General features: G+C 54.2%; 3 protein-coding genes across 3 annotated transcripts in view; 1 reads left to right on the top strand and 2 right to left on the bottom strand.

Annotated features, from left to right (window-relative positions):
* LOC105549894 (chromosome unknown open reading frame, human C19orf38) overlaps positions 1-6,420 on the bottom strand; it is a 40,905-nt gene extending 34,485 nt beyond the window's left edge. Inside the window, exon 1 of the mRNA XM_011994601.1 lies at positions 6,196-6,420. Within this exon, the coding sequence (XP_011849991.1) occupies positions 6,196-6,216 (21 nt within the window). The 5' untranslated portion in view covers positions 6,217-6,420. The remainder of the gene's footprint in view (positions 1-6,195) is intronic.
* A 385-nt stretch (positions 6,421-6,805) lies between these two features.
* TMED1 (transmembrane emp24 protein transport domain containing 1) lies at positions 6,806-10,629 on the top strand. Its single transcript, XM_011994588.1, has 4 exons — positions 6,806-7,104; positions 7,746-7,843; positions 7,980-8,163; positions 9,854-10,629. The coding sequence occupies exons 1-4, from the start codon at positions 6,922-6,924 to the stop codon at positions 10,070-10,072; spliced, it is 684 nt and encodes a 227-aa protein (XP_011849978.1). The 5' UTR covers positions 6,806-6,921; the 3' UTR covers positions 10,073-10,629.
* Positions 10,630-11,169: 540 nt separating this feature from the next.
* The window catches only part of DNM2 (dynamin 2), a 58,199-nt gene continuing 54,924 nt past the window's right edge, over positions 11,170-14,444 (bottom strand). Inside the window, exons 17-19 of the mRNA XM_011995041.1 lie at positions 13,849-14,081; positions 12,677-12,928; positions 11,170-12,094 (exon numbers count right to left, since the gene is read on the bottom strand). Of these exons, the coding sequence (XP_011850431.1) occupies positions 12,025-12,094; positions 12,677-12,928; positions 13,849-14,081 (555 nt within the window). The 3' untranslated portion in view covers positions 11,170-12,024. The remainder of the gene's footprint in view (positions 12,095-12,676; positions 12,929-13,848; positions 14,082-14,444) is intronic.

Genomic DNA, 14,444 nt, shown 5'->3' with positions numbered 1-14,444 from the left:
CTTGAGCCACCGCGCCCGGCCTATTTAATAATTTTGAAACAGAGTCTTGCTCTGTCGCCCAGGCTGGAATGCAGTGGCACGATCTCAGCTCACTCCAACCTCCACCTCCTGGGTTCAAGCAATTCTCCTGCCTCAGCCTCCTGAGTAGCTGGGACTACAGACACGTGCCACCATGCCCAGCTAATTTTTGCATTTTTAGCAGAGACAGGGTTTCACCATGTTTGCCAGGCTGGTCTCGAACTCCTGACCTCAGGTGATCCGCTTGCCTCAGCCTCCCAAAATGCTGGGATTACAGGCATGAGCCACCGTGTCTGGCTTGTACCAAAGAATTTAGAAAGCAATGTGCATCTCCCTCAAAGTCCCTAAACTGTCACCTCTGGCTGATCTCTAGGCTTAGCATGAGCAGGAAGTAAAGGCTGAGGTGGAGTTGTTAGCATCCTGTTTAAGCCCTGGAGTATCCCTTCATAGATCTGCAGACACTGGGAGAGGGCATATTGAGTTTAATTAATTACTTTTCGAGACAGAGTCTCGGTCTGTTGCCCAGGCTGGAGTGTAATGGCACAATCTCAGCTCACTGCAACCTTCGCCTCCAGGGTTCAAGCGATTCTCCTGCCTCAGCCTCCCGAGTAGCTGGGGCTACAGGCACGCACCACTATGCCCAGCTATAATTTTTGTTTTTTTTTTCTTTTTTTTTTTGAGATGGACTCTCGCCCTGTAGCCCAGGCTGGAATGCAGTGGTGCGATCTCGGCTCACTGCAAGCTCCGCCTCCTGGGTTCACACCATTCTCCTGCTTCAGCCTCCCAAATAACTGCGACTACAGGTATGTGCCACCATGCCTAGCTAATTTTTTGTATTTTTAATAGTGACGGGATTTCACCGTGTTAGCCAGGATGGTTTTGATCTCCTGACCTTGTGATCCGCCCACCTCGACCTCCCAATGTGCTGGGATTACAGGTGTGAGCCACCGCACCCAACCAATTTTTGTATTTCTAGTAGAGATGGGGTTTCACCATGTTGGCCAGGCTGGTCTCAAACTCCTGACCTCAAGTGATCCGCCCACCTTGGCTTCCCAAAGTGCTGGGATTACAGGCGTGAGCCACTGCGCCTGGTGAGAGGGTATTTTTTCGTGTGTGTTTATGAAACAGGGTCGCACTGTCATCCAGGCTGGAGTGTAGTGGGCCAATCATGGTTCACTGCAGCCTTGAACTCCTGAACTCAAGCGAGCCTCTCACCTCTGCCTCCTGAGTAGCTAGGACTACAGGTGCACGCCACTGCAACTGGCTAATTTTTTATTACTTTGTAAAGATGGTGGTGGGAGAGGGAGAGTCTATGTTGCCAAGGCCGGTCTCAAACTCCTTGGCTCAAGCGATCCTCTTGCTTCAGCCTCCCAAAGTGCTGGGATTACAAGCATGAGCGCCCAGCCAGAGAAGTTTTTTGTTTCACTTTTCTATCTTTTCCTCTCTGTAATATGTATTAAGAAAACCTCCTATAACAAAAAGACAACCCAATTTTTAAATGGGCAAAATACATGAATGGATATCTTTCCAAAGAAGATATACATATACATATGACCAAGAAGCAGATAAAAAGATGCTCAACCTAGGCCGGGCGTGGTGGCTCACACCTGTAATCCCAGCACTTTGAGAGCCCGAGATGGGCGGATCACGAGGTCAGGAGATTGAGACCATCCTGGCTAACACGGTGAAACCCCATCTCTTCTAAATATACAAAAAATTAGCCGGGCATGGTGGCGGGCGCCTGTAGTCCCAGCTACTCGGGAGGCAGAGCTTACAGTGAGCCGAGATCATGCCACTGCACTCCAGCCTGGGCGACAGAGCAAGACTTCAAAAAAAAAAAAAAAAAAAAAAAAGAGGCTCAACCTTACTAGTCATTTGGGAGATGTGCATACACTAGTTTGGCTATAATAAAAAAACAAAAACAAAACAAAACAGAGCCAGGCACAGTGGCCCACGTCTGTAATCCCAGCACTTTAGGAGGCTGAGGTGGGTAGATCACTTGAGGTCAGGATTCGAGACCAGCTTGGCCAACATGGCAAAAACCTGTCTCTAGGCTGGGCACAATGGCTCATGCCTGCAATCCCAGCACTTTGGGAGGCTTATGAAGGCAGATCACAAGGTTAAGAGATTGAGAACATCCTGGCCAACATGGTGAAACCCTGTCTGTACTAAAAATATAAAAATTAGCTGGGTGTGGTGGCGCATGTCCACAGTCCCAGCTACTCAGGAGGCTGAGGCAGAAGAATCACTTGAACCTGGGAGGCAGAGGTTGCAGTGAGCCAAGATCGCACCACCACACTCCAGCCTGGCAATAGAGCAAGACTCCGTCTCAAAAAAACAAAAACAAAACCTGTCTCTATTATAAATACAAAAATTAGCTGGGCGTGGTGGTACATGCCTGTAATCCCAGCTACTTGGGAGGTTGAGGCAGGAGAATCGCTTGAACCTGGGAGATGGATATTGCAGTTACTGCACTCCTGCCAAATTGATGAAGACTCTGTCTCAAAAACAAAATAAAACAAAACAAAAACAAAATGGAAAATAACAAGTGTTGGTGAGGATGTGGAGAAACTGGAACCCTCATACAAGGTTGGTGGGAATGGAAGACAGCACAGCCACTCTGAAAAACACTTTGGTTGTTCCTCAAAAAATTAAACATAGACATACCATAGGATCAAGCAATTCCACTGCAAGATCTATTCCCCAAATAACTGAATGCAGGTAATCAAATACACATACATACATGTTAACAGCAGCTGTACTCACAATAGCTAAAAGCTTGAAATAACCCCACTGTCCATCAATAATGAATGGCTGAAGAAATTGTGAGGCCAGGCACAGTGACTCACAACTGTAATCTCAGTGTTTTGGGCACTGAGGCAGGAGAATCACTTAAGCCCAGGAGTTAAAGACCAGCCTGGGTAACACAGGGAGACCTCTTGTCTCCAGAGAAAAATAATTAGCCACATGTGGTGGCGTGCACCTGTAGTTCCAGCTACTTGGGAGTCTGAGGTGGATCACTTGAGCCTGGGAAGTGGAGGGAGCTGTGATCACACCACTGCCCTCCAGCTTGAGTGACATAGCGAGACTGTCTCAACAAAAAAAAGAAGGAAAGAAAAATCAATTGTGGTATGTGCATACAGTAGAATACTACTCAGCCATAAAAAGGACCATACATGGTCTAACCCTAGAAACATGCCAAGTAAAAGAAGTTCAATACAAATGGTGACACATTGTCTGCTTCTATTCATATGAAATATCCAGAACAGGCAAATCCCTAGAGGCCAAAAGTACATGGCTGGTTGCCAGAGACTGGGGGCAAAGTGGAATGAGGAGTTCACACAGGAGACTAGAAAGAAATTATTTAGGCAAACAGTGAGGGCAAAGAATCCTCAGCAGAGTTTCTTTTTTTTTTTTTTTGAGACAGAGTCTTGCTCTATCGCCCAGGCTGGAGTGCAGTGGTGTGATCTTGGCTCACTGCAAGATCTGCCTCCCGGGTTCACGCCATTCTCCTGCCTCGGCCTCCCGTGCAGCTGGGACTACAGGCACCCGCCACCACGCCAGGCTAATTTCTTTTCGTAAGAGACGGTGTTTTACCGTGTTAGCCAGGATGGCTACGATCTCCTGACCTTGCGATCCACCCGCCTTGGCCTCCCAAAGTGCTGGGATTACAGGCGTGAAGAATTTCTTAATTCTAACAGAAAGTAGCCCCCTAAATAATTTCTTTTCTAATAAAGAGCAGCCTGGAAACTCGAGCTGCAAACATAGATAAGGAAGCTGGAAGCTTGCACGTGGGAATACTGGTAGCTGCACCAACAGAAAAGGGGTACCTGGGAGCCAGGCATATCCAACACGGAGGCTCCATCTCCCCGTTTTTGCTACCACGTATACAGGAACTAAGAAATGGGCAACATGGGGCTGGGCAAGGTGGCTCACATCAGTAATCCCAGCACTTTGGGAGGCAGAGGTGGGCAGATCACCTGAGGTCAGGAGTCGAGACCAGCCTGGCCAAGTGGTGAAATCCTATCTCTACTAAAAATACAAAAAATTAGTCGGGCATGCTGGCAGGGGCCTGTAATCCCAGCTACTTGGGAGGCTGAGGCAGGAGAATCCCTTGAACCCAGGAGGCGGAGGTTGCAGTGAGCCTAAATCACGCCATTGCACTACAGCCTGGGTGACAGGGCGAGACTGTCTCAAAAAAAAAAAAAAAAAAAGAAAAGAAAAGAAAAGAAATGAGCAATGTGGCACAGCTCAGGTAGAGACCCCAGCTGCATAATGAAAGATTAGCAGATACCAGAAATTCGCACCCTATGCAAACGGCACACCTATTCTAACCAGTTTTTCAGCCCCTATGTAAATCAGGCTCTGCCTCCTCACCAGCTCATCTATAAAACCTCTGCATTTTGCTGCGGACCAGCAACCATTTTTCTGGGACCCCTCTCTGTAGCAGAGAGTTATTTTCGCCATTGCCTATTCAACTTTCGTTCTCAACCTCACTCTGTGTGTGTCCCGGTCCTTGTTCTCCACGGCTGTGAGACAACAAACCTTGGCTGTGACTCAAGACAACGAGGCCGTTTCAGAATCACTGCTTAATGGGTACAGGGATCCTTACTGGGCCGATGAAAATGGAACTACACAGAAATCACTACACAACATTGGAATGTACTAAATGCCACTGAATTGCTAATTTTAAAATAGTTATTTTTATTTTTTTGACACGGAGTCTTGCTCTGTCGCCCAGGCAGGAGTGCAGTGGCGTGATCTTGGCTCACTGCAAGCTGCACCTCCCGTGTTCACACCATTCTCCTGCCTCAGCCTCCAGAGTACCTGGGACTACAGACGCCTGCCACCATGCCCGGCTAATTTTTTGTATTTTTGGTAGAGACGGGGTTTCATCGTGTCAATCAGGATGGTCTTGATCTCCTGACCTTGTGATCCGCCTGCCTCAGCCTCCCAAAGTGTTGAGATTACAGGCGTGACCAACCACACCCGGCCTTAAAATGGTTAATTTTATGCAATGTGAATTTTACTGTATTTTTTAAATATCAATTTTAGTAATCCCAACAGTTTGGGAGGGTGAGGAGGCAGGTGGATGGCTTGAGTCCAAGAGTCTGAGACCAGCCCGGGCAACATAGGGACATCTCATCTCTACAAAAAATTAGGCATGTGGTCCGAGCTACTCAGGAGGTTGAGCCGGGAGAATCACTTGAGCCCAGGAGGTCGAGACTGCAGTAAGCCATGATGGCCTCACTACTTTCTAGTCTGGGTAACAGAGCAAGACCCTCTCTTAAAAAAAAAAATCCGGCTGGGCGCAGTGGCTCACGCCTGTAATCCCAGCACTTTGGGAGGCCAAGGTGGACGGATCACAATGTCAGAAGATTGAGACCATCCTGGCTAACACGGTGAAACCCCGTCTCTACTAAAAATGCAAAATTTAGCCGGGTGTGGTGACACGTGCCTGTAGTCTCAGCTACTCGGAAGACTGGGGCAGGAGAACCCAGGAGGTGGAAGTTGTAGTGAGCCGAGATCACACCACTGCACTCTAGCCTGGGCAGCAGAGGGAGACTCCATCTCAAAAGAAAAAAAAAAAGGAATCATCCATTCTCCACTATTATTTCAAATTGTCCAAGCAGTGAGTGTAAATGATAGAAAAAGTTGGAGTGAAAAGGAATACCAAACTGACATTACAAAGAGCTACTTCCCCAAATTTTCCAAATGCAGGAAAGTGCTGACAATAGCCAGCTGTATTTGAGGGGTCTTTGTCATCACCTGCCAGCCTTTTCAGGGTTTATCTTTGAAGACTAAACATTTCCGTGTACACAGTTTATGTTTAGATGGGAACCAAATAACAGATTATTATTTACTAAGGGCCTGTGATATGCCACGCACTGTGGAGGTAAGCACTCAACAAGCATTTCACTTATCCTTAAGACAGCCCAGTAGGGTAGACCTATTATCCTCATTTTGCAGAAGAGGAAACTGACGCTCAACAGAGGGACTGCCTCAAGTAATGGGTGGGGCAGGAGCTGAAATGTAGCTCCCAGTTCGACGCCACGTTCGACGCCTGAGGCAATGTGGGAGAATCGCAAGGTGGCTCCCAGTCCCACACTCTCCTCACCTCTTCCTACCTGGGCTGTGGTTTTTCTGACCCGAGTCTACTGTAATGGCTCTGTTTACCTGCTGGCCCTTGAGGTGCATGGTGTGGCCACACCTCTCCACTGTCTATAAGCCAGGAAAGTGCTAAATATGAACCAAGCCTCATCTCAATTGTCACAGCCCGACTATAGGGCGGTCGTTCCATCACTCCCGACTTACGAGGAAACTGATACGCTGATGCTTCTAAGGGTCTAAAGGCGTCGAACCTGGAGCCACGCTCCCAGGGCAAGCAAAACACGACGCCACAGATTATCTCCGCCCCGCCCCCCCCAGCTGAGCCTTTTTATATGCGAGCCCTACGGGTCGCGTACAGGGCCACGCCTAGTCGCTATTTTTGGGTCCACTCCACCCCGTCGATCCCGCCAAAGGTTGTCTCGCGCGGCGCACTGTGGGAAAACCGCGGGGAGGTGCCTAAAGCGGACCCTGCCGCCTCTAACTTTAGTTGTCTTAGCTACTGCCTACAAAAGATGCGCCATTGTGGCACTTATTTTTGTAATTTTCCTCCACCAGCGGCCGAGAGGAGAGCCGAAGCCTTTGGGAAAAATATTACTAGACGGTTGAGTGTTTCCGGGCGCATCAGGCACTCATTCGGGCAGCCTGTCCCTCTGGAGGGGTCCTTCACTCCTGGCACCTCTGGTTACGGACAACGTTCAGGAGCGACTGCCAATGAGCTCCGCCGAGTAGGACGGGGGCAGGGCTAGCGCTTAAAGGAGCCGCGACCCCTTTGCAGACCAGAGGGTGACCCGGATGATGGCGGCCGGCGCGGCCCTAGCCCTGGCCTTGTGGCTACTAATGCCACCAGTGGGGGTGGGAGGGGCGGGGCCCCCGCCAATCCAGGACGGTGAGTTCACGTTCCTGTTGCCGGCGGGGAGGAAGCAGTGTTTCTACCAGTCCGCGCCGGCCAACGCAAGCCTCGAGACCGAATACCAGGTAGAGGGTCGCGAGCTGGGCAGCCAGCGGAGTCAGGGAGAGGGGGCGTGGCCAAGCGGCCGGGGCGAGGCGCGCTTTAGGAGGAAGGGGGAGGAGTCCGTGCTTGGGAACGCGGGGGTGGAGCTAGCAAGAGATGGACAGATGGGGCGGGGACGGTGTGTGGGGGAGTAATAAGGCGGGACTAGAGTGAGAGATCGAGTGGGCGGGGCCAACCATAAGTATAGGGAGCCTCTGAGAGGACAGGATTCTCGCTCGTGGGCGTGGCAATAGTGCTGATAGGTCGACTATGGGGACGTTGCCGACACAGGCCTTTCTTGGGAGTTAGACTAAGGAAAAAGGCTGGACCTATCCTCTTTCGGAGGCGGAGCCAAGCGGGGGCGCGGTCAGGTAAACTTCCATTAAGACTTTTGATACGTGCGTGGTCAGCTGAAAGTATGGACCCCAAGCTGTCATATCAATGAGGGTAGAGGCAAGGGGCGCAGCCATTGGGACAGGTGGGGGCGGGACCGGTTGTGGGTGTGCCACCGTTCACGTAAGCCCTTGGTGGTCTGTATTCATCAGTGTTGGTTCAGCCGTAGCCCTCTTTGGCAGGCGCCCTTGGCCTACCGCTAGCCCTCCACCCACTCTTACCTGTCCCCCAGGTGATCGGAGGTGCTGGGCTGGACGTGGACTTCACGCTGGAGAGCCCTCAGGGCGTGCTGTTGGTCAGCGAGTCCCGCAAGGCTGATGGGGTACACACGTGAGTTCAGTCCTAATGCCTTCCTGGGTTGAGTTACAGCCCTGCCCCTTCCAGGCGGCCTCAGGTTACCGCCCTGACTGCCCCAGAGTCGGCTGGCCGGCCACCCTGGTTCATGTTTGTGTGTCTGTCTGCCCAGCGTGGAGCCAACGGAGGCCGGGGACTACAAGCTGTGCTTTGACAACTCGTTCAGCACCATCTCCGAGAAGCTGGTGTTCTTTGAATTGATCTTTGACAGCCTCCAGGATGACGAGGAGGTCGAAGGATGGGCAGAGGCTGTGGAGCCCGAGGAGATGCTGGATGTTAAAATGGAGGACATCAAGGTGTGTCCAGGGTGCACTGAGGCCACTCCTTCCAGATCTCTAGGATTCATCTGGGGCACCCCCCCTTGGGCTGACCTAGCCTCCCCTCCGAAGTTGTGCCCCCAACCGAATTATAGTAACAGTAGCAGCTCTTAAAATAAGTAGTTCATTTCAGGCTGGGCATGGTGGCTCACGCCTGTAATCCCAGCACTTTGGGAGGCTGAGGTGGGTGGATCACCTGAGGTCAGGAGTTCGATACCAGCCTGGCCAACATGGTGAAACCCCATCTCTACTAAAAATACAAAAATTAGCTGGATGTGGTGGCGCACGCCTGTAATCCCAGCTACTCAGGAGGCTGAGGCAGGAGAATCACTTGAACTCAGGAGGTGGAGGTTGCAGTGAGTTGAGATCATGCCACTGCACTCCAGCCTGGGCAATAAGAGTGAAACTCCGTCTCAAAAAAAAACAAAAAAGGTAGTTCATTTCTAGGTGTAAACCCTGGTGTAAAGGTTTAAGGAACTCATATCATAAATAAATTCATATTGTAAAACTCTATAACCACCTTGTGAAGTAGACCCCGTGCTCAAATCATCCCTATTTTACAGGTGGGAAAAGTGAGATACAGGATGGCTGAGCAACTCATGGCCACACAGACGAACTAGCAGAGTTGGTATTGAACCCACGCTGGTTTCAGCAACTATTCTCTTAACCACAAGCAAATATGTTCTGTACATTTATTAATTAACGACTTATTTATTTTCAAACAGATCTCTCTTGGTCACCCAGGCTGGATTGCAGTGGCACGATCTCAGCTCACTGCAACCTCTGCCTCCCAGGTTCAAGCAGTTCTCCTGCCTCAGCCTCTCGAGTAGCTGCACTACCACGCCTGACTAATTTTTGTGTTTTTAGTAGAGACAGGGTTTCACCATGTTGGCCAGACTGGTCTCAAACTCCTAACCTCAGGGGATCTGTCCACCTTGGCCTCCCAAAATTCTGGGATTACAGGTGTGAGCTACGGCGAGGCAAGGTCTTGCTGTGTCACTCAGGCTGGAGTGCAGTGGTGTGATCATAGCCCATCGCAGCCTCAAACTCCTGGGCTCAAGCAGTCCTGCCACCTCAGTGGGACTACAGGTGTGCACCACCATGCCTAATTTTTTGTTTTCTGTAGAGACGAGGTTTCACCACGCTGGCCAGGGTGGTCTTGAACTCCTGGGTTTAAATGATCCTCCTGTCTTGGTCTGTGTTTGCATTACACATGTAATCTTGCCTCAGCCTCCTGAATAGCTGGGATTAGTTGCACATCACCACCCCTGGCTAATTTTTTGTAGAGATGGGGTTTTGCTATGTAGCCCAGGCTGGTCTCAAACTCCTGGGCTCAAGCGATCCTCCCACCTCAACCTTCCAAAGTGCTGGGATTACAGGCATGAGCCACCATGCTCGTCCTTGTGCATTTATTTAGGCATTAAATTTTCACAGCAGCTTGCAAGTTTATAGAAGAGGAAACAGGCTCAGATAGGTTAATTAAGTTGCTCATGGTCACACAGCCAGTGAGTGGCAGGGCGAGGATTTCAACTTAGCCTGAACAAGTCTGTGTTTGCAGCTGTACCCTCCTGGGCTAATACAGCCTCCCTCCGTATCTCCTGGTTTTTTTGGTCTCTGGTTCCCGATGGGCGGGGGGACGCCTGACCCTTCCCCTCCCTCTGCCCTGCAGGAGTCCATTGAGACCATGCGGACCCGGCTGGAGCGCAGCATCCAGATGCTGACGCTACTTCGGGCCTTCGAGGCACGTGACCGCAACCTGCAAGAGGGCAACTTGGAGCGGGTCAACTTCTGGTCAGCTGTCAACGTGGCGGTGCTGCTGCTGGTGGCCGTGCTGCAGGTCTGCACACTCAAGCGCTTCTTCCAGGACAAGCGCCCGGTGCCCACGTAGCCCCTGCCACGGAAGGAAGAATGGGACGAAGGAGGGGCAGCGGGGTGTGTGCGTATGAGACTTGGGGGTCCCTCCCCATTTTAGTTTCCTGCCAAAATGGGAGTGTGCAGTTGGGGCCTGTGGTCTGGCCCCGTGAGTCTCCTTCCGTCCTCAGTGGGCAGGGAACACTTCTGGCTTGCAGAAGGGACGGCTCAGCGGCTGCACCGACGGTCCTGGAAATCTCACATGGTGGGCACTGCAGCGTTGGAACGTGAGCCTCAGATTTCCTGGCCCCTCTACTGTAAATGTGCCTTAGCCTAAGCCTTCCATCCTGTGTTACCGTTGCCTGGTGCGGGGCAGGGCCTAACAAGGAAACCTGGGCCCTCCAAGCCAGGCTGAGGTCTGGTAACAGAATGCCAGGAAGGGGGCCTGGAAGACCACCTGCCCCGGCCCCTCTTCCTGCAGGGGCCCCACACAGGCATGAGGGATGGCCCGGCCAAAGTCTAGGCAGAAGCCTCCTGGAACAAAGGGTGGTGTGGCCTGGGCATCGGAGTCAATAAATTATGGTCAGAAAATCACAGAGCCTGCTGACTGGGGCTCAGGGACACCAGCTAGGACAGACCGGCCCGCGAAGGGGGCAGCCAGACAGGCGGGAGGGGCCTCCCACGAAGCTCAGAAGAAAGGTCTGGCGGGAGCCGATGGAGGGGGTCGCCCGGCACAAGAGAAAAATCAGAAAGCAAAGTTTAACTGAGTCCCAGTTGGGCCACGAGGCCTGGGCTTCCCCAAGACAGGGTGAGAGAAGCAGGGCCTGAGGGTAGGAAGTGGGTGGAGCACTGGGGTCCCGGCTTCACCAGGCAGCAGCCAGGCCTGTGCACGTGGGGGTGTGTGGGGGATCAGAGAACATCTGCTGCCACTCCTCCTGTGCTAAGGAAAGTAAAAGCTCTCGTCTGTATCCAGTGGCTTCCTCTGAAAGGCGACACCCAGGAAAGCAGAGCCCTCAGGGAGGTGTGAGGCGCTTATGTTTGCAGGGACCTGGGCGTCCTTATGGGAGGCCTGATGGGGGAGGTGGCTTCCACGTCCCCAGCCCGAACACTAACACAAGAGGCCCACACAGCAGCCACCAGCAGCGTCTTCCCTTTATTTTAGTTTATTAATAGGATACAGAGTGCAGGCACTTACAGTGGTCAAACCGAGCGAGGAGTGGGTGAGGTCTGCTCAGAGAGAGGCCACCCGGGGCCCACCCCATCAGGGAGGCATGGGTGGGAGCTGAGAGGCCCCCAAGGCCCCCCACCACCACCACCCACATAGCCCAAGCCCAGCCACCCTGGGGGACCCGGGAGGAGGAGGAGAGAGGAGTAGGGCAAGGCCGGCCCGGGCCAACGGCTCCGGGCCTAGCAAAGGCACCTCTGGCAGCCGAGGCTGGGCCGGGCTCAGGCTGCGTGGTTAATATGGCCAGGAAGGACTATGTACACCTCAGGCCTGGCAGCCGGGCACTACTGAGCCCACTGGGCCAGGCTTGCCGCTGGGGAGCTCCTGCTAATGAGAAGTTGATATACCCCTGCACCCCAGCAAGGCCTGGGGACATAGGCGCCCTTGGTGCCCCCAATTCTAGAAGGCCTGCCCTACATGGGCCTTCCCAGCCCGAGAAGACCCTGGCAGAGTCCCCCCAAGGCTGGACCCCTCATTCAGGATGGCGTCAAGGGTTCAGATCCCCCTCTGCCACCCTGAGACTCCATCCCCCAAAGTGCATCACCCCAGCGCCCCCTGCCTGGAGCTCCAGGGCCCCTTTGCGCAGTGCGGTGTCCAGCCAGGCATGGGGGCCGGCCCTGGACCGGGGCCAGCGTTAAGGAAGAGGCCAGGGCTGCCCACTGGGAGCCTGGTCCCGGCATAGGGGCGGCAGAGGGCCCCAGACCACCGAAGCTCCGGCGCCGCGGGTGCGTGAGGTCCCCCCGAGAGCACGCCCCCCTGGAGGCCTAGTCGAGCAGGGAAGGCTCGGCTGGGCGGATAATGGTGGGCCGGCTGGGCGCAGCAGGGGGTCTTCTGCTGCAAAGAGAAGAAAGACAGGTGGGGAGGGGGAGACGGCAGTGAGGCCGTGAGCAGGAGGCAGGCCTGGGTTGAGGACCCAGCCCCCACCCACACACCACCCCACGGTGTTCACCAGACTGACCTCCACAAGCCACCAAGGCGTTGGGGAGGAGTGCCAAACCCAGGCATCGACTCGCCTGCTGTTTGACCCTCGGTGAGGCCCTTGCCCTCCCTGGGCCTCAGCTTCCCCACTGGAGAAGTGGGGAGAATAAAGCCTGGCCCACGGGGTAGGCTGAGGCAGGCAGGGGTAGGAAGGAGAGGGAGGTAAACAGTGGGAGGAGGTGCCCAGCGTGAGGGTTCCCCAGCTGCCTGGTGGCGCACCCCAGTGGGCAGAGGGCAAGCTGGAGGCTACTCTGAAAGACACTGAACAAGCCTCTTGACCTATCTGGGCCTGTTTTCCTGTGAGCCAAACAGGGATGAGGGCGATTCCTCCACTCCAGCAGCTGGGCACGTGGTGAGAGCTCACTTGGAGGAAGTAAGACAGGAGGAGAGACCCCAGGGTGCAGGCAGTTGGGGTGGAGGGCAGAGGGTCAGCCTTACCTGGGTACTCCTGGGGGGATCCCTGGGGGGATCCGAACAGGCCGAGATGGGATCTGAGGTGGGGCTGGGAAGAGGTCATTGTTGGCAAACACACTCTGGGGTCCAGGCCGGGATGGGATTGGGGGCGCCGAGAAGGAGGCTGCTGCCCCCACGGGCACAGGAATCAGGGGGGGCCCTGGAGTGGAGCCCCTCACCGCTGGGGGCCGGCCGGGGGGGTGTATGCTGGACACCGGTCGGCGCTGTGGAGTGGGGCTGTGAAGAAGGAGAGGGTGTGAGCTACAGATACAGATGGAGTAGGAGCCCCCGCCATGCCACTGTGGCTGCCAGAACTTGAGGTGGGGGCTGGCTGGAGGGGACAGTGCAGGTGCAGTGGGATCCTCCCACCCCAACCTGAACGCTAGTCCCACCTTCCCTTGCCCTTGGCCCCCAAGGACTCCGGTTGCCCTCTGACCTCATCCCCACAGCCCCCACAGGCCAGACACTTCGCACTCACAGGGCCTCCTCAGGCCTTGGGCCTGGGATCCACCCTCACAGACAAAGATACTTCCAGAGTCCTCCAGATCAAGCCCTAATGCCTCCAGGGGCCGTGGAACCTGCAAGCCCTGTCCAGACACCCAGGTTCCCTCCTGGGCCTCAGCACCTGCTGCCTGCAGGCCTGGGTACGATGTCCTCCCCCTAGGGAACGCCATGGTTCCCCAAGGGCTCTGCAGGGCGGCCCCCTCTGAGGTTCCCTGCCCGACGGCCTCAATGGACAACTCAGGGGCGGCGGCAGCTCTGGCCACGCCTTGCGTTTGCCCCTCCAGAGCCTCCCATCCGCCGCACTCTGTGATTGAGGAGGCTTGTCTCTCTCCTGCGGCTGCTGCCCCTCCAGCCTCTTACCCCGGCTTCCATTTGGGCTGTGCCGACGGAAGGCACCCGCAGAGGCAGGCAGGGTATTCATTCACAAGGTCCTGCCCTAGAGCTGCGGGGCTGGCTGGCCCCCATACCCTTTCTCTCCCTCCTCCGGCCGCAGCAGGGCAGCAGCTCCCACAGTGCCCAGCCCTGGGTGCCACCCCTTCTCCTGCCCACCCTTGGGTTGTGTCCTGTTTCCTGCCAGGACCCTGCAGGACACACAGGAAGGCCAGGAACCTGCAGGCCGAATGCTTGAGGGCAGGGGAACCAGGATTCCGGACCTGTGGCTGCTGGCGCTCTGGAGCCAGGTGTCGTCGACGGGCGGGGGTACGGGCGTGGACACGGTGCTGGTGCTGATGTCGCCGATGATGTTGAGCGCCTCCTTGAGGGCGTGGTACATGCGCAGCATGTCGTCCCGCCGCTGCGCCTGGTCGGCCGACTCCTCCATGAGGCTGCTCTGGTCCGCTGAGGAGTATAGGTAGGCCAGAAGCTCGTGGTGGATGAAGGCCTTCGTCTGTGGGCAGGGGTTGGGGAGGGTCAGGCTTGCACATCACCCCAACCCAGAACCCACAGTGATTGCTGGAAAAACGTCTCCCACAGGGCGGGGCTCCCCCCAGACTTTTTTGCAATTCTCCTGCCTCAGCCTCCCGAGTAGCTGGGACCACAGGTACGTGACACCATGCTTGGCTAATTTTTGTAATTTTTGTAGAGATGGGGTTTCACCGTGTGACCCAGGCTGATTATGAGATTCTTACTCAACTTATTTCTAGTATCTTGCCTCTTCTATTGATATCTTTTCTCCTGTTTTAGCTTATTTATTTATTTCTTTAACCTTGGCAGAATAATCCTGTTATATCTTTTTTTTTTTTTTTTTTTT

Source organism: Mandrillus leucophaeus, unplaced genomic scaffold (assembly GCF_000951045.1).
Source record: "Mandrillus leucophaeus isolate KB7577 unplaced genomic scaffold, Mleu.le_1.0 Scaffold112, whole genome shotgun sequence".
NCBI lineage: Eukaryota > Metazoa > Chordata > Mammalia > Primates > Cercopithecidae > Mandrillus > Mandrillus leucophaeus.
The sequence above is the reverse complement of the archived record's forward strand: the minus strand, read 5'-3'. Positions and strand labels throughout refer to the sequence as shown.